The sequence below is a fragment of the Hypanus sabinus genome, chromosome 21 (genome assembly GCF_030144855.1).
Source record: "Hypanus sabinus isolate sHypSab1 chromosome 21, sHypSab1.hap1, whole genome shotgun sequence".
Taxonomy (NCBI): domain Eukaryota; kingdom Metazoa; phylum Chordata; class Chondrichthyes; order Myliobatiformes; family Dasyatidae; genus Hypanus; species Hypanus sabinus.
In genome coordinates this window covers 67,069,312-67,089,160 of record NC_082726.1, presented here as the reverse complement: position 1 = coordinate 67,089,160, position 19,849 = coordinate 67,069,312, and the positions used below count along the sequence as shown (strand labels likewise).

General features: G+C 38.3%; 1 protein-coding gene and 1 long non-coding RNA gene across 3 annotated transcripts in view; both read left to right on the top strand.

Moving 5' to 3' along the window:
• The window catches only part of LOC132379159 (uncharacterized), a 106,096-nt gene extending 87,787 nt beyond the window's left edge, over positions 1-18,309 (top strand). For both annotated transcript variants that reach the window (XR_009507323.1, XR_009507322.1), the window contains one exon: positions 15,050-18,309. This is a non-coding gene — a long non-coding RNA (uncharacterized LOC132379159). The remainder of the gene's footprint in view (positions 1-15,049) is intronic.
• A 343-nt stretch (positions 18,310-18,652) lies between these two features.
• Positions 18,653-19,849, top strand: part of LOC132379158 (stromal cell-derived factor 1-like) — a 33,746-nt gene continuing 32,549 nt past the window's right edge. Inside the window, exon 1 of the mRNA XM_059946798.1 lies at positions 18,653-19,097. Coding sequence (XP_059802781.1) covers positions 19,034-19,097 — 64 coding nt within the window. The 5' untranslated portion in view covers positions 18,653-19,033. The remainder of the gene's footprint in view (positions 19,098-19,849) is intronic.

Sequence of the window (19,849 nt, the reverse complement as noted above, 5' to 3'; positions counted from 1 at the left end):
ACTTGATTGGACATTCATCCACCAGTTGCATGCTACGCCCTCTGCAATGAAGCCAACTGAGTGAATTAAGAAAGGTACTAGATGATGCCACAACCGCCTCCATGCTGTACACCATGAACTGCGGCCCAACAGAGGGCAAACAGGAGTTGGTGCCAACCTCTGGGCCTCTGGATGGAAAGCATATTGGACCAAGGAAGGACCATGTTGCTCAGAGGAAGCATAAATGTGATGAAATCAGTTGTCCAACTACAACAGTTTTTATAGGCAAAATCTCTGAGGAAGCTTCTGGTATGCTAATCAGGCAGTTACTTGTAAAATGTGGCTTGGTTTTAAGCTGGAAGAGAGATCAAGGAACTTCAAAGGTTAAAGGTTCAAAGGTCCAATTTAATGTCAGAGAAATGTATACAATATACCTCATGAAATGCTTTTTCTTCACAAACATGCACAAAATCAGAGAGGTACCCCAAAGAATGAACAACAGATAAAAGTAAGAACCATAAAGTTCCCCTCCAGCTCCCCTCCCTCCCGTGCATAAGCAGCAGCGAACAACAATCCCTCCTCCCCCCACCGGCAAAAGAAAGCCACCATCAGCACCGTCACCAAGCACAAAAGCATGAGCAAAGACACAGACTTCAGGAAAGTTGCAAGCATTCAGCTTTAGTGAGTATAAAGAACCAGAATCTACTCTGCGTGCATTAAGGTTTTTGTATGAACTTCATGTGGGAGACAAAAAGCTGTAGAAGTAGTTATAAAGACCAAAGCCCGACTGGATGAATGGAAGGCCAAAAAGAAAGGAGTCACTGGAGATATGAAAACAGAGGGTTTGTCAGATGATATTGTAGATTAGGAAACCAAAAGGAGAGATCAGATCATAAAGGGAGCAATGGAAGGATGGACAATACCCCGGTGAACTAAATGCGCCTTTGCAAGATCAAAATGTGCAAACTAGCAAGAAGAAAAAGGAAAAGAAAAAGAAAGATAATAAAGATGAAAAGGAGAGAAGAGATAGCGAGAAAGACTGAGTGAGAAAGGGAAAGGTGTGAAAGGAAGAAGGAACATAAGAAAGAAACAGTGGGATAAAGAGGGAGAAAAGCTGATGAGAAGAGAGGTGTCCAGAGCCATCAGAAGCAGTTCCTGCAGACTCTGTCAATTCTTACAATCACAATGGAGGAGGTCCTGGAGCCTGAGGCTTACTTATTGAGCTGGAGTGTGGAATAGGCTCTTACAGCCCTTCAAGCCGTGCCCTGATTTTAACCCTAGCCTAATCACAGAACAATTTGTAATGACCAATTAACCACCAAATGGTATGTCTTTGGACTGTGGGAGGAAATCAGAGCACCCGGAGGAAATCCATGCAGACACAGGGAGAACATACAGACTCTTTACAGGCTGCAGTGGGAATTGAACCCAGTTTGCAGGTACTGTAGAGCATTGTGGTAACAACTACCCTACCATGCTACCCCCAAGATTGTTACACAGCCACAAGTCTACCTGCCAAGCAGAGTAATCTCTCTTCTCAAGAAAGTCGTTATTCTACAAGAACAAGAAATCCTCCAAATGATTAAATCTTTGGGCCTAAATGGGGCAATTTAAAATTTATTATACTGTGGATGTCTATATAGCAGTTGTTTTATATAATATATAGTAGAGTTGGTTTATAGTTAAGCAGGGAGGAGTGTTCTTTATGTAATATTGTTATGTTTGAGTAATCTTGTATATATATTAGTTGAGTAAGCTTTCTTGATCATTTAAGTAATTCATTATGGGTAATATGTATAAATACATGAATTGTTAATGTCATCATACTACCATGTGATATGTGCATGCCTTGATTGAGTAAACACCGTTAAACCCACATTTCGGACACACGTGTCTTCCTTTGAATTAGATTAATCTTAATTTAATATTTCTTTTAAACTCCATATCTAATGCTCCCTTGTATTTCCATGGAAGCAGTGCAACTCCTGTACTTTACAATGCAAAATAATAAAAATTCACTAAAGAAATTACAGTCACAATTAGCTTAAAAGATATATGGTTATATTAGCTCAAGTTTTCACAAGTATCTCGGAACATTGAAGTATACGGTGAAATGCGTTGCTTGTGTCAATGACAAGAACAGTCTGAGGCAGCCTGCAAGTGTCGCCGTGTTTCCAGCGCCAAAATATCGTGCCATAAACTTACTAACCATAACCGTACATCCTTGGAAGGTACGTAGGAGGAAAGCAGAGCGTCTGGAGGAAACCCACGTGATCGTGAGAAGAACACACCAACTCTTTACAGACAACTGCAGGAATTGAACCCAGATTGCTAATGCTGTAGTTTTACACTAACCGGCAGCTTACTCAGAAGGATAATGTTCCAGACTCATGCCTGGTTATTCGATATTGCCTGAGGATGCAGGATGCTCTTTGTTTGGTATATTTTGATGAGATTATTTGTTTGTTGAGGGTAATTTGATTATTGTTTCAGTTTATGAAACAAAGGATGTGCATTTCTACAAGCCCAACAGTGCCAACAACCATAAGTAGATAATTTACCCTCTCTGTTACAACGATATATGATATGGAAAACATAGTAATGGGATGAAATTTATTATATAAACATTATAATTACCTTACCACAAGAAACTGACTTTTAAATGTCCAGAACATAAGAATGTAAATTACTATGATATGTTGATTCTTTCATTCAAATATGATTTATTATGATTAAATCAATTTCTTCTTAAAGGGGTTTCTAATGAATGGACTAGACATCTGTGAGTAATTATAACAATTATAAGTTGTCTGCCAATCAGTCAGGATGAATTTCCAATTGCTAGTGGTTAGCATAGCCATTCGGGTGCAGTGTACCATTAGTTACATGCTGGTGTTCCACACGTTAGTGATAACTTCTCCAGCCTCACATTTCACCAGCTATACCATGACTTTATTCGTTCTGTGACATGTTTGCCACTCGTAGTTATTTCCTTCAGCTGGATTAGTCCTTTCCGTCCTGAAGAAGGGGTTCGGCCCAAAATGTCGACTGTTTATTCTTTTCCATGGACGTTGCCTGACCTGCGGAGTTGCCCCAGCATTTTGTGTGTGTTGCTATGGATGTTGCTATGGCCTCTCCCAGGCAAGAGGTAAACATATGTTCTTAATGGAATTTATCCGACATTTATCCATGGATCACAGACTTCCAGGGTTGCTTTTCCTCAATGTGCAAGGTCCACTTGTGCCAATTTTTAAGCACTTGCTGCAAATGTCAGTAATGCCATAGAACATAGAACAGTACAGAACAGCACAGGAACAGGCCTTGTCTACTCTTCTCACTGCCTCAGTAATGCAGCCAGCAGAATCGAAGACCCCAATCCAGCTGGGTGTTCTCTCTTCTCTCTCTTCCCATTGGGTAGAAGATACAAAAGCCTGAAAGCACCTATCACCAGGGTCAAGGACAGCTTCTATCCCACTGTTATCAGACTATTAAATAGTTTCCCAGTGGGATAAAATGGATTCTTGACCTCACAATCTATCTCATTATCAATTGAGATGAGGGCCTCTGTCGGTCAGAGTTGACCATGGATATTACCAGAAGACCATAAGACATAGGAGCAGATTTGGCCATCTGGTCCATTGAGTCTGCTCCACCATTCAACCATGGATGATCCTCTTTTCTATCTCCTCCTCAACCCCAGTTCCTGGCCTTCTCCCTGAAACCTTTGACACCAAGTCCAATCAAGAACCTATCAATCTCTGCCTTAAGTATACCTAATGACCCGACCTCCACAGCTGCATGTGGCAACAAATTTGACAAGTTTGTCACCCTTTGGCTAAAGAAATTTCTCCACATCTCTGTTTTGAAAGGGCGCCCCTCTATCCTAAGGCTGTGCCCTTTTGTCCTAGACTCTCCCACCATGGGAAACATCCTTTCCACATCTACTCTGTCTAGGCCTTTCAATATTCGAAATGTTTCAATGAGATCCCCCTCATCTTTCTGAATTCCAGCGAGTACAGACCCAGAGCTATTAAACATTGACAACCCTTTCATTCCTGGAATCATCCTTGTGAACCTCCTCTGGACCGTCTCCAATACCAGCATATCTTTTGTAAGATGAGCAGCCCAAAACTGTTCACAATACTCAAGGTGAGGCCTCACCAGTGCCTTATAAAGCCTCAGCATCACATCCTTGTTCTTGTATTCTAGACCTCTTGAAAAGAATGTTAACATGGCATTTGCCTTCCTCACCACTGACTCAACCTGCAAGTTAACTTTTTGGGTGTTCTGCACAAGGACTCCCAAGTCCCTTTGCATCTCAGATTCTTGGATTTTCTCCCTGTTTAGAAAATAGTCCGCACATTTATTTCAACTGTCAAAGTGCATGACCATGCGCTTTCTAACATTATATTTCATTTGCCACTTTCTTGTCCATTCTCCTAATCTGTCTAAGTCCTTCTGCAGCCTACCTTTCTCCTCAACACTACCTGCCTCTCCACCAATCTTCATTTCATCTGCACACTTGGCACCAAATCCATCTATTCTATCACCTAAATCATTTATATACAGCATAAAAAGAAGTGGTCCCAACACCGATCCTCGTGGAACATCACAAGTCGCTGGCAGCCAACCAGAAGAGGATCCTTTCATTCCCACTTACTGCCTCCTACCAATCAATCAATGTTTTAACTATGTTAGTAACTTCCTCTTAACTTGGTAAGCAGCCTCATATGTGGCACCTTGTCAAAGACCTTCTGAAAGTTCAAATATAGAACATCCACTGCATCCCCTTTATCTATCCTACTCGTAATTTCCTCAACGAATTCCAACAGTTTCGTCAGGCAGGATTTTCCCTGAAGGAAACCATGCTGACTTTGTCCTATCTTGTCCTGTGTCACCAAGTACTCCATCTTCTTATCCTTAACAGTTGACTCCAACATTTTCCCAACCACTGAGGTCAGGCTAACTGGTCTATAATTTCTGCTGCCTTCCTCCTTTCTTAAAGAGTGGAGTGACGTTTGCGGTTTTTCAGTCTTCTGGCACCATGCCAGAGTGCAATGATTTTTGAAAGGTCATTTCTATTGCCACCACAATCTCTAACACTACCTCTTCAGAACCCTAGGGTGCAGTTCCTCTGGTCCAGGTGACTTATGTACCTTTAGGTCTTTAAACTTTTTGAGCATCTCCTCCCTGGTAACAGACTGCAGCCACTTATCTTCCTTCACACACTACAATATCCATTTCCTAGCTGTCTGTATACACAAGCCAGGGCAGTATGATACGGAGAACAAGCTGTTGCCCAAGCAGCAAGCTCTCCCTCTCCACACATCTGATGAATCCAAAGAAACGACAGTGACTGATACGCTTTGGTACCAGCAGCATCGCAGGAGTTGCTGGTTAACATTGTACTCAACCCAGAACTGCCTCGGGGACTCCAGCTCCAGATTTTTCCCTCGGGGTTTACTCCTGAAGCCTTTCCCATGAGTGGATATAGCCGCAAGGCAGCAGAGGTTTGAGATCAGAGTTTTCCTTCTCCGAGATGAGCTACGAACAATGGCTGATGAGCCCCATCTGCCCGAAGCAACTGGTTTTGCGCCAGTAACTCACCTTTGTCCCTTGTCCTGTTAGTAGAAATGGTTTTGCCACACGTGAAGAAGGCCAGGAGCTGAGTCTATTTGAGGCACACGCCACTAGAAGCATTTAATAAATAGTGGGAGCTTGTCCGCATTACTACCCCCGCTGTAGAAACTTAAGGAACCATATCAATTACACATGTATTTTATCAATTATATAAAAATAAACAATTTTATATTTTATTAAAGTAAAGACTAATAAAGTTAGAGGTTAAAGAATATAAAGTCTGTAAATACATAAATATCAGCAAGTATTCACAATATAACCAGTTTTATAAAAAGTGGTTTAAATTATTTACACTTCAGTGTAGTGATGGGGGTAATAGATGGAGGGGGTGGGGAAGGATAACTGGAAGGGTTGGTTAGATTTACTACCTGGGACAAGAAACCTGGGAGTGAAGTTTTTTGTTTTAATAGCCTTTTAGCACTTTCGAAAAGGGAGCTTTTGGCAAAGGACGTTTACAGGGCAAGTCGTATCCAGAATAATTTTCCTGCCTGATTCTTTGTGCTGGACACATAGAAGTCCTGCTGTGATGAGAGACTGTAGCCACCGACCTCTTTCTGTCGTTCTGGCAGTTTGTTATAGCATTTGTATATTGTGAGAGGAGTTTAGAGGTGAGATCAAAGATTTGCTTTTCATTTACATAGCTTGATTAGCTCAGCATTCTCTGTGCTTTATCCATATTGGAATTATCGTTAATGATTTGAAGGCTGACAAAGATTCCTGTAAAAGCTTTCAATGGAGGTACTTCTGTATTGACATTTCAGGTTAAGCATTATGGAAACATGTATGAATTACATAACAAGGTTGTTCTGAGCTCCCCAAAGGACTGGAAAAGAGTCTGTATTTTTGGAAGAATGAGTAAACTCTCAACAAGCAAAGCTATTTTCGAAGATAGAACTATTCTTAACCTCTTCTTAGCATAAACAGCCTATTCCCAGGCACTTCACAATCTCCCACACACTGGAACCTGGAACAGAACCCCAAATTTTTGTCAAGAGTAATGAGCTGTATGAATTATGATCATACCATATTGTTTCCTGAAAATACTTCCCACAAATTCATAATAACTGACAGGCAAAGTACTAAATACTTTCAAACATATTGAATTAAAACAACAATTAATAAAAAGTTAAAAAACATCCACAATTTGAATTCCACATTGTCAATCAAGTTTGTTATCGATTGGTCCTTATGTTTCTCTAGAGCAAAAAAGAAAGATTAACCCTTTTCATAGGCAGAACTGTGAGGAATTCCCATTATTTTCAACGGTATGAGACCCATGGGACGCACTTTCATGAAGGCCCTTTCTCGTCTCACTTTGATTGGAGTTACTGTTTTTACCTCAGCGATAATTTGGGTCATTTGCAATGTTTGTTCAGCTGCTGAAAAAAAAACTTTAGAAAATCATCGGGACAACCAGATTTCCTGGCTGCTAGTGATTAAATAGTAATTATTTATCAGAAATATTTATAAAACACAGATTCCCTTTGAACTGGTTGGAGAGAGCAGCAGATTGCATCGCCTGTTTGACACCCGAATAAATGGAAGTATAAAAAGTAAATCCACATTATGTTCATGATGACTCCAATGGGAAGCCAGAACTGCTGCAGCTGCTGTGTACAACGCAGTGAAGGCAATGACTTAATATAAGATTAAATAAAACAGGCGTGTGTTAAAATTCAAGATTCAAGATTCAAAATTGCTTAATGTCATTTGCTGTACACAAGTGTAAAGGAGAAGGAAATAACTGTTGCTCTGGATCCATTGTGTCACAAAAAAAAACACAAACATGCAAGCTCAAGTTCCACTTTTAAGCCAAGTTTGGAGAGGCACATGGATGGCAGGGTACGGAGGTCTATGGTTTTGGTGCAGCTCAATAGGAGTAGACAGTTTGAAAGGCTCAGCACAAACTAGATGGGCTGAAGGGCCTGTTTCTGTGTTATACTTTTCTGTGACTAAGACTAATAAGATAAAGACGCAATAAATATAAATACCTAAGAGAGCTTATACACATAGATTGATTGTAAGTCCATAAAGTGATGCGAGGCACAGGATTGCCTGTACAGATGGTGACTGACAGGAAATGATAAAGTGTTGGTAGTTGGGGGTGTGGAGCGGTGAGTTGGTGGGTAGAGGTGTTAATCCGCCTTACTACTTTGAGAGAGTAACTGTTTTTGAGCCTGGTGGTTCTGGTGTGAATCCAACGTAGCTTTCACCCTGATGGGAGTTGGACAAACACGTCCACAAGCAGGGTGCGTAGGATCCTTCATGATGTTACTGGCCTTTTCCAGCACATTCTGTACATATGTCTTTGGTGGCGGGTAAGCTGGTGCCAGTGATGTGCTGAGAGGTATTTCATAACTGAAGCAACTGCAGTAACTGGGAAGCAATTGTGTTTCCCTGAGTCAGATGTAGTTTTCAATAACATATCAGTAATGGTCAATTGTTCAACTGTGTTCAGCAAGATCTGCTCACACGGGGGTCGGTGGGGTCTGAGTCAGGTGGAGAAGTCCTTCAAACATTGAAATGATGCGTCACGCCAGGGACCCCCATGAGCGGCAATAGAATCCTCTCCACTGAATCAGAATAAGAATCAGATTTATTATCAGTGACATTCTGTATACGATGTGAAATTTGTTGTTTTGTGGCAGCAGTACAGTGCAAAGACAGAAATTACTATGCTACAAAAATACATAATTATTATAAAAAGAGGTAGTGTTCTTGGGTTCATAGACAGTTGAGAAACCTGATGGCTGAGGGGAAAAAGCTGTTCTGAATCACTGTGTATGGGTCTTCAGACTCCTCACTGATGGTAGTAATGAGAAAAGGGCATGTCCCGGATGTTGAGGGCTCTTTATGATCTATGCTGCCGTGCTGAGACATGGCCACATGAAAATTTTCTCTATGATAGCGACGGTTGTATCTGTGACAAGGCTGGCTGATTCACCAATGCTCTGCAATCTCCTGTGATCCTGTGCATTGAAGCCTCTGTACCAGACTGTGATGTAACATGTCAGAATCCACTCCACTGTACATCAGTCATTGGCCATAGCTGGAGTTGTGATTGCAGTTGTACCTCGGATCTGGCAAAAATCATCAACACTTGGGGGCACCATGTGATGACGTAGGATTGAGAGGCTGGGAATCCAGCTCCCTCGTAAAAAGTAATGAAATAGGGTTTAAATGAAGAAGAGTTAACAAATATCTACTAGAAACTATTTATAAGTAACTCAGGATTATCTTTTGATATGGCTCCTAAACTGAAACAGAAGAAAGCTACTACTTCGAAGACTGCGCAAATCGGCGGGGAAAAAGGCCTAACCGTATCAGCGAAGCCTCGGACTCAAGTTGGATCTCTTCCCGGTGAAGTGCATGGCGCTTCTGATGATGCGGGACAGGAAGTTGCAGCAATGTTGGCGGTCTCCAAGAAGAAACAGCAAGAACAACGCATGCGCGAAGAAACAAGTATGCATGATCAGATATTAACAAAACTACAAATCCCAACTATGGCTGGAAGTGAAATTGGAAGTGAATCGGAAGTGGAATCAGACTCTTTGGGAAATTCAGAGGAAGAAGAAGAGGAAAAGAAGGAGCAGATTAAAGGAGACATAAAAGATATCCTGATATATATTGTGAATGAATTAAAAGCTATAAGAAGGATGCAGAATAAACTCGATAATGTGGTGGAAAAACAAAAGAAGATGGATAATAAAGTTAAAGAGATGGAAGTAAAAATGGAAGAAAACGCTGAAAGAATAGATAAGATAGAAGACAATAATCTTGCCTGGACAATAGAAAGAAAACAGATGTTGGAAAAAATAGATGTGCTTGAGAACTCTAGTAGACGAAATAATATTAAAATTGTTGGTCTTATGGAAGGTACAGAGGGAGAATATCCAATAAAATTCTTTCAAGAATGGATTCCGAAAATCTTGGAAATGAAAGAAGGAAGCCAAGTAATTGAAATTGAAAGAGCACACAGAGCTTTAAGACCAAGACCTCAACAAGATCAAAATTCAAGATCAATTTTGATAAAATGCTTACGGTACCAAGATAAAGAAATGATCTTGAAGGCAGCTACTCAAGGTGCTAAAAAGAGAAATGGGCCATTGATAATAGAAGGGAAAAGAGTTTTTTTTTATCCAGACATAAGTTACGATCTTCTGAAGAGGCGGAAGGAATTTAATCCAGTGAAAAAATCTTTATGGGAAAAGGGCTATAAATTTTTACTGAGCTACCCAGCAAAATTGATAATTTTCCTGGATAACGAAGAAAGAAGATTTTTCGTTGACTACCGGAAAGCGGAAAAATTTGTACAAGAATCACCTGAGGTCCACGAAGAGGAGTAAAGAATTATAGAAATGAAATGGACTAATGATGAAGACTGAAACAAGGTTGGACTTGATGGACATTTATATAAAAAAAATAGTTGAGGAGTATTAATTGGGAGTAGAGACATTAATTATTTTCTTTCTTTTCTTCACTAATATATTTTTTTTGCGGGGGAGCTGGAGGAGCTCCTGATCAATGGCTGCGAATTTCACGTGTACAATCGTGGCGATTGCCATGACCCATAAAATGGGGGGGGGTAATGTTGTGTTCTTTTTATTAGCAACATTAGTGGGGGGGGCACTTTGTTTTTTTTTATATATTAGTTATCTTTCTTCTATTTTTCTTCTTTTATGCCTGGATGGTTGGGGAGAAACTCATAGCAACATGGAGAATTTTAAAGAGTTCCCAAGGTATTATGAATGATTAATTTACTTAATTTTTTAATTTTAATGTTAATGGAATTAATGGACCTGAGAAAAGAAAAAGAGTTTTAACATATATTTAAAAAATGAAAGGAGATATAGCTTTTTTACAAGAAACACATTTAACAGAAACAGAACATAAGAAATTAAAGAGGGATTGGGTTGGAAATGTCATTGCAGCTTCATTTAATTCAAAATTGAGAGGAGTTGCAATTTTGGTTAATAAATCTTCACCAATTAAAATCCAAAATGTAATAATTGATTCTGTGGGGAGATATGTGATTATACATTGTCAAATTTTTTCAGAATTATGGACTTTTATGAACATTTATGTACCAAATGATAATGATGCAAAATTCATACAAGAAGTTTTTTTGAACTTGGCTGATGCACATGATAAAATAATAATAGGTGGAGATTTTAATTTTTGTTTAGATCCAGTTTTGGATAGGTCAACTAAAGTTGCTACAAAATCAAAAGTAATAAAACTAACTTTTTCATTAATGAAAGATTTAAACCTGATTCATATATGGAGAAAAATTAATCCAAGAGAAAGAGATTATTCATTTTATTCAAATAGACATAAAACTTACTCAAGGATTGATTTTTTTTATTATCAAAAAATATTCAGGATAGAGTGAAAAGTGTGGAATATAAAGCAAGAATACTGTCAGATCATTCCCCCTTGACAATGACAATGATAATGATGGATAAGGAGGAATCGATTTACAGATGGAGATTTAATTCAATTTTATTAAAACATCAAGATTTTTGTGATTTTATGAAAAAACAGATTCAATTTTTTTTGGATACAAATCTACATTCAGTTGAAGATAAAATTGTATTATGGGAAGCGATGAAAGCGTATTTAAGGGGTCAGATTATAAGTTATATATCTAAAATTAAGAAGGAATACATGGCAGAAATAGATCAATTGGAAAAAATATCATAAAGTTAGAAAAAGAATCTCAAAGATATATGACAGAAGAAAAATGGAGACAACTTGTTAATAAAAAACTACAATATAATACACTCCAGACATATCGTACAGAAAAAGTAATTATGAGAACTAAACAGAAATATTACGAATTAGGTGAAAGATCACATAAAATTCTTGCTTGGCAGTTGAAAACAGAACAGGCTTCTAAAACAATAAATGCAATTAGAACAAGAGTAAATAAGGTTACTTATAAATCTTTAGAAATTAATGAAACTTTTAAAAAATTTTATACTGAACTATATCAATCAGAATCACAAAATAAGATTGCTGAGTTAGATAAATTTTTATCACAAATAACCCTTCCAAAATTAAATTTGGAAGAACAGGAAGGATTAGATATGCCCTTTACATTAAAAGAGGTTGAAGAAGCTCTGGGATTACTTCAGAGTAATAAATCCCCAGGAGAACATGGTTTTCCTCCTGAATTTTATAAAAAAATGTAAAGGTTTATTAATTCCTTCTTTTATGGAATTAATATACCAAGTGGAAAGAATGCATAAACTCCCACAATCTTTTTTAACAGAGATCATAACTGTATTGCCAAAAAAAGATAGAGATCCTTTAAAACCAACATCATATAGGCCTATTTCTTTGTTGAATACAGATTATAAAATAATAGCAAAAATCTTATCTAATAGAATATCTAAATATTTACCAAAATTAATACATATGGATCAAACAGGTTTTATTAAAAACAATCAATGGATAATATAACTCAATTACTTAGTATAATTCATTTGGCACAAAAAAGAGAAAATGAGTGTGGCAGTTGCTTTGGATGCAGAAAAACATTTGATAGATTGGAATGGGATTTTTTATTTAAGGTATTGGAAAAATATGAGTTAGGAAAATCTTTTATACAATGGATTAAAACCTTAAATACTACTCCTCAAGCTAAAGTAGTTACAAATGGTCAGATTTCAACACCATTTTGCTTAACGAGGTCAACTAGACAAGGCTGCCCATTATCACCTGCTTTATTTGTATTGGCAATAGAACCATTAGCTGAATTAATTAGAACAGATTCAGACATTGGGGGCTTTAGAGTTAATCAAGAAGAATATAAGATTAATTTATTTGCTGATGATGTTTTGATTTATTTAACAAACCCATTGCAATCTTTGCAAAGATTATCTTTTAGATTGGAAGAATATGGGAAAGTATCAGGGTATAAAGTAAATTGGGATAAAAGTGAAATTTTACCCCTTACCAAAGGAAATTATAATCAATGTCGATTAGTAACTCAATTTCGATGGTCAATAAATGGGATAAAATATTTAGGTATTAGAGTTGATAATGATGTAAAAAATGTATATAAACAAAATTATTTGCCATTATTAAAAAAATAAAAGAGGATCTTGATAAATGGATGATGTTACCAATAACATTAATAGGTATTAATGCTGTAAAAATGAATATATTTCCCAGATTGCAATATTTATTCCAAACTTTACCAATACAATTACCTCAGAAGTTTTTTCAAGAACTAAATAAATATGTAAGGAAATTTCTTTGGTAAGGAAAGATGTCAAGAATATCATTGGAAAAATTGACATGTAAGTTTGATTTAGGAGGGTTACAACTTCCAAATTTTAAGAATGATCAACTTAGATTTATTGCGCCTTTTTTTGATGAAGAAAAACCGGCATGGATTAGAATAGAATTAGATAAGATAGGAGAAAACATACCAGAAGATTCTATATATAAATGGGAATCCAAATGGATACGGGAAAAAAAAGAATTTCCTATATTAAGACACGATTGATCTATGGAATAAGGTAAATGTGGACGATGAGATAAAGAAATCTTTATTAGCAAAAAGAACTTTAATTCAAAATAGGCTTATTCCTTTTACAATGGATAATAAACTTTTACATAATTGGTTCCAAAAGGGGATTAAATATATAGGTGATTGTTTTGAAGGAGGTATATTGATGTCGTTTGATCAATTAAAAAATAAATATAAAATATCAAATAACACTCTTATCTGTTATTTTCAATTAAAAGCTTATTTACGAGAAAAGCTGGGACAAACAATGTTGATGCCAAAACCTAGTGAAATAGAAATATTAATTCAAAAAGGAAAAATTTTAAAAATTACATTTGTATGTATAGTTTGATTCAAAAACAGACAATTAAATCAGGAATTCATAAATCAAGACAAAAATGGGAATCTGATTTGAATGTTAAAATTGATGGAAAAAACTGGTCAAGATTATGTTCTGATAGTATGAGAAATACAATAAATGTTCGACAGATTAATACAATATAATTTTTACGTCAATTATACATAACATCACAGAAAATAAATAGATTAAATTCAAATATGCCTGACCAATGTAATCAAGAAATTGGTACTTTTTTACATTCTACTTGGTCTTGTTTTAAAATTCAACCATTTTGGATAAATCTAAGACTTTTATTGGAACAAATTATTGGAGTACAACTCCCACATAGTCCAGTAATTAGGAGACATTGAAGGGACAATACCGAAACTTAAATTGGATAAATATCAGAAAAAATTTATAGAAATTGCATTGGCAGTAGCCAAAAAAGTTATCGCAGTTACTTGGAAATCTGCTTTATATTTAACTATGAATTGTTGGAATAATGAAATACATAGTTGTATTCCACTTGAAAAAATTACATACAATCTAAGAAATGAATATGATATATTTTTGAAAATTTGGCTCCCATACTTACAAAAGATAGGATTAAATACATAGGTCCTTTGAAGATAAAATTATAAAGTAATTGGGGAAAGTAAAAATAAATATTAAAATTATTTTGAACTCCATGGAGCATGTGGGAGTCCTCCGATATCCAGGCAATCTTTCTCTTCTTTTTTTTTCTTTCTTTAGATAAGGGTTTAGGGGAGGGGGGGAGGGTTAATATTATTTTTCTCACTATTTTATCATCACATTTATTCTTTGTAATTTTCTAAAATTTAATAAATAAAAAAAAAGAATCATCAATGCTTTGCCACTGCATCGATCACCCCTGAGTGACATGCATTCTGAGCTGTCAGTCTTTACATATAAAAAAATTATTCACTAAGGAACTTCCCTTTTTCAATTGAGAAGTGAGCCTGCGCAGTGCAGAAGAAGCAGAGTTAAGCACAGGAAAATATGACTTGGGAAACTGTTTGGCACCGTGGCACAGTTGGTAGAGCAGCTTCCTATCTGATGGCAAAGGGGAAAGAAATTGTTCCTGAATGATTGAGTGTGTGTCTTCAAACCTCTGTACCTCCTCTCTGATGGTAGTTACGAGAAAAGTATTGACTACGAATATAAAGCAAACATAAAATGCAGCAGTGACAACAGCCAAGTTTCAGAAACTTAAATTGTTATACTGTGCTCCCATTGTTGTAGTAGAAAATTGAATTTATTGTTAGACCTGTGGATAATCATTTTATTCTGTAATCAGAACCTAGGCCATTACTTAATTAAGTATTTCTGTATCTACTATTCTGCTATGAAAATATAGTTTTACTGGTAATCTCATCAACTGAGAGTGCAAAAGTTATACCAAATTCATGTTCAGCTAGATCAGATTTGACTAATTTATTTAGATTTATGCAGATTTGTTTAAATTGGTCTCCTGGTGTGCACCGGTTTGTAGTAAATCGTCTGTTAATTCAAACACTAACTCTGTGTGGCCTTTCCGTTTTTTCCTACAGGAACTGAGCAGTGATGTTCACCGGTTTTCACCCACTCAGGTTACACCCAGGGGCCGTTGGAGGTTTGGCAAGAATCTCCACACAACATTACAGTGTGGGGAACAAGGTAGAGACCCTCCATTTGGAAGCAAACACATCTCCTCTCAGAATGTTAAACCTTAGAAGTGTAAAAATCTACAAGAAGTAGTGGATACAGCCCAGTACATCACAGGCAAAGCCCTCCCCACTACTGAGCACATCCACAAGGAGTGCTCCTGCAAGAATGCTGGATATACTAACAAGGACCCCCACCATCCAGGCCATGCTCTCTTCTCACTGCTACCATCAAAAGCCTTACGTCCCACAGCACCAAGTTTAGGAACTGTCATTACCCTTCAACCATCAGGCTGCTGTAGCAGAGTGGATAGCTTCACTCACCCCACCACTGAACTGATTCCACAACCTATTGACTTGCTTTCAAAGGCTCTACTACTCAATATTATTTTTTCAATATTTGCACGATTTGTCTCCTTTTGCAGATTAGTTGTTTTTCAGCCTTTGTTATTCTTAGTTTTTCATAAATTCTATTGAATTTCTTTATTCATCTGTAAGAAAACGTATCTCAAGGTAGTATATGATGACATACTTGGATAATAAATTTACTTTGAACTAACCGTTATTGTTAATGGGGCCAGAAATGCCAATGACATTCCCATAGCAGCTTTCCATAATCATCATAATGGGTTCAACTGACTGAAAATTAAAACCCAGACCAGGACACTGAGAGTCCACTACTTTCTTTGAGTAAAGTTGTGGGATCATTCATATTCCTGTAACTGTGCAGAGGTGGGACTCTCGATTTGGCATCTTGCAAGTGTCACCGTGCTTCCATCACCAACATAGCATGTCCACAACTTACTAACCCTAACCTGCACGCCTTTGGAATGTGGGAGCACCAGGAGGGAACCACACGCTCACAGGGAGAATGCACAAATTCCATGCAGTCGGTGGCAGAAATGAACCCAAGCCGCTGGCTCTTCACGGCCCTATGCCAGCATGTGAGCTATTGTGCCATCCCATTGGCTTTCTGTCACTTTTGCAATGATGTGAACTTGTGAGGGAGAGATTCTAAATTGGAATAACCATTGTACTGGGGCAGTTCCATTCTCTCGATCTCAGAAGCCCTGTTCCACAAATGAAGACTTCCTTGGTTGCAGTGGATGGTCATAACATCTCCCATGCCTTGGCATCATCAATGCTCTCCATGGAGTGCTGCTGAGCTGTCTTCCTGGTTGTTGTATCTCACTGGTGATGTCATCTGCCCCGTCAGCTGGAACTGACTTCGCACATCCTTCATTCACCTGCTGGCTACCCTCACCTGGTTTCGCCTGTCTCTCGAAGCAGTGTACTGGGGTGTGGCTGCTGTCACATGTAAGCAGTTACTTGGAGCCTCAGGTGAGAGCTGTGTGCCTGGTGGGGACCAAAGATGGATGAGCTGTCTCGAGGGGACAGGACAAGCCATTTCACTAGAGGTGCTACCCATTCCTGGACACCCGATACACCCTAAAACTGTGCACCCGTGCCAGTGATGCCCTACATTGTCCCTGCACCTCACTGTACTTGTGCACATCAACATGAGACTGGATGAGTGATACTCTTACTGAACAGTGGAGCAGACTTAGGCCAAGTGACATACTCCAGCTCCTATAAGATGAAAAATGAGTTTATTTGTCACTCGTACACTGAGAAATTGAAACAATCAAATACATCCATCAATGACCAGCACAGTCTGGGAACATGCAGCTCACAAGAGTTATTGTGCCTCCTGTGCCAACATAGCATGTCCACAACTTAGTTACCCCAACTGGCTCGTCTTTGGAATGTGGGAGGAAATTGGACTCCCAGAGGAATCCCACATGGTCATGGGAGAACATAGAATCCTTTACAGACAGTTGTGAGTATTAAACCCCAGTTGCTGGTGCTGTAAAGCACTTTGCTAACTGCTACGCTACTGTTTTGCACCTGGCTTTGCTTTGACTGAGTGTAAGTACAATCCTTGAAGGCAGCTTTTAGAGGGAGGAACTGGAAGTGCACTTGTCTGAATACCTTTGACCTGCTCGTCATTTCAGAGTTTTCCTGGAAGGAGTCTACAGAGGTTGCTTTCTCCTCTTCCAATACATGGGAGGCCACCTAGAAAGCTAGTGAGGGCAGAGTGTGGCTTTGAATTGTAATTATTGTCTTGTTAGTTTACAGGCTTGCTTCCATAATAATCTGATGCTACAAATGGTCTGTTTTCAGAAGAGTCACTGGAAGTTATTTATTTATTTGGAAATACTGTACGAAACAGGCCATTCAGCCCAACAAGCCAAGCCAATGTCATCCAGCAACGCATTGATTGAACTCTAGCCTAACCATGGGACAATTTACAATGACCATTAAACTACTAACCAGTATGTCCTTGGACTGTGGGTGGAAACTGGAGCACTTGGAAAAACCCATCTATTCCACGGGGAGGATGTACAGATGACATGGGAATTGAACTCCAAACGCCAATGTCCCGAGCTGTAACAGTATAGTGTTAACTGTTATGCCACCGTGGCACTGTATGTAACATAACCATGTGCTCTTTGACAACTCATGTATGGGATAATGGTATAACACTGCATTAACACAAAGTACACTGCAGATGCTGTGGTCAAATCAATACGCACAAACAAGCTGGATGAACTCAGCAGGTCGGGCAGCATCTGTTGAAATGAGCAGTCAACGTTTCAGGCAAAGACCCTTCGTCAGACCTGATAACATTGATAACACGTGTTGATAACATTGAGTTGTTTTGTATGAGTGGTCACAGGAAGATTGTACAAACTCCTTACAGGTAGCAGTGGGAATTGAACCCTGATTGCTGAACACTGGTGCTGTGAAGCATGGTGTCCAAAGAGTCCTATTTATCAGTCATAAATAGAGGTTTACAGTGGGTACACTTCATGCCAATAGTGTGACTGCTTTCTTCAGGGCGACATACTATTTTCCCAACCTCCCTGTCTATCATGAGCACAATTTCAGACTTAAGGTTTGGCATTAGGTTAGTGGGTAAAGTGGGTGCACACTTCACCCTCTGAATCCTGTCTGCCTTTTGGAACGATATGGCAAGAGGCCCACTTTTATCAGGCAACTAGTCTCCTGAAGGACAAAGTTTAAAAAAAGTCTCTAAAACAAAGAAACAAATAAAGTTATGATTAATAATCAGAATGAGTAGTTGTAATAATAAAATAAGGAGTCAATCAGTTAATCTTCATTAGTGCAGACAGATGGAGATTACAGCTTGCGTCCTGTTATCAGGATCTGTCACTTTATTATACTCAAACTCCTAAATATTTGCTCCTTAGTGAATTGATTGAGAGGGAGTTCAAGAAATTAGTCTTCTTAAAAAAATTTTTAAAACTTTTTTTGAACTTTTATTTCTGGCAGAGAAATATGATTTCCTTCTTTTTTGGAGTGTCCTCAGACCCTGTACTTGAGAGCTGCAAGATAACATGCCTCTGTTTTGGGATCTGTCTTCTGCACTAACTTTACCAGCCAGTGAGCAAACCTGATCTGTGGGCAATCCCTCCTTGTCTTGTAAGGACAAACACGTTCACAGAGCTTATCCAGATGCACATTAGAAGCTAATTGGACTGGAAAGCTGGTGTTAGGACATTACTCTGCTCTGGACAGGCAACGTTAAAGACACCAGCTGGTCACCTGACCCTGGCCAGTCTCATGTGTATTTAGCTTTAGTGAGGAGAGCTGAAACTATTCCAATAATTGGGAAATAACTCAAAATGTAACCACCTTGCCAGTTTTTGATAAACTACCATTTTGGGTATTTTCTTCATCCAATAAAAAGCTGGAATGGGGGTGGATTCCTTCCAAATGCAGAGATACAACTAGCTGGAAATAATTGAATCTGGGATTATTCAAACTCTGGTAGCTGTGCTGCACAAGGCTCTCAAACCTCTCAACATGAATGTGAAATGTGTGCTGTTCGTCTTTCTGGTTGGGATGACATGCATCGACGTGAGCCGTGGTAAGTAGCCACTACTCAGTAACTTTTTAACATCTATCTTTCAGTGTGCAGCTCTGCGTACACCTTGCCACTTTCAGAACAGTCCAGACTGTAAATCGAAAAATGTACCAAATCAAAGATAGAGAGAAAACACTTGTCCTCTGCCAAAATATTTTCTTGTTTTTGTACAGATTCCAATCTGGTTTTGACTAACTAATGAAGACATTTTTCAAAACAAATAACTATTGCACTCTGCTTCTCTCCTCGCTGCACTCAGCAGGCCATTGAGAAGGAGTGACAGGTCTCCAGTCTTAATGCTTGATTGTTTAAAAAATCACTAATGCTCCAAAATTAACTCCAAGAAAAATTTTTAAACAACATGCTGAACTGCTCTGTTACTAAGTTATTTTAAATCCTGTAACAATTCCAAGTTTTTAAAATCATACTTGAAATAATTCTCCATCTTTAGAATTCAATTATCATTAAGTGGAAGTGCCTGAGATTTTGTGGTACTCCTGAATGTGTTGATTAGAGGTGTGTTTTCTGAAGTGAAGATAACTCTCCGTTATGGTTTCTGAAGTGATGATAACTCTCCGTTGTGTTTTCTGAAGTGAAGATAACTCTCCGTTATGGTTTCTGAAGTGAAGATAACTCTCCAGATAAATGACAGTAAGAAGGGTCTGTTGCTAAAGCAGAATTAGGTGAAATAGCCAGACTGTGGTGACAATCCGAGAGGCACGGGGACAGTGATGCTACTCTCAGGGGTGTGGGTG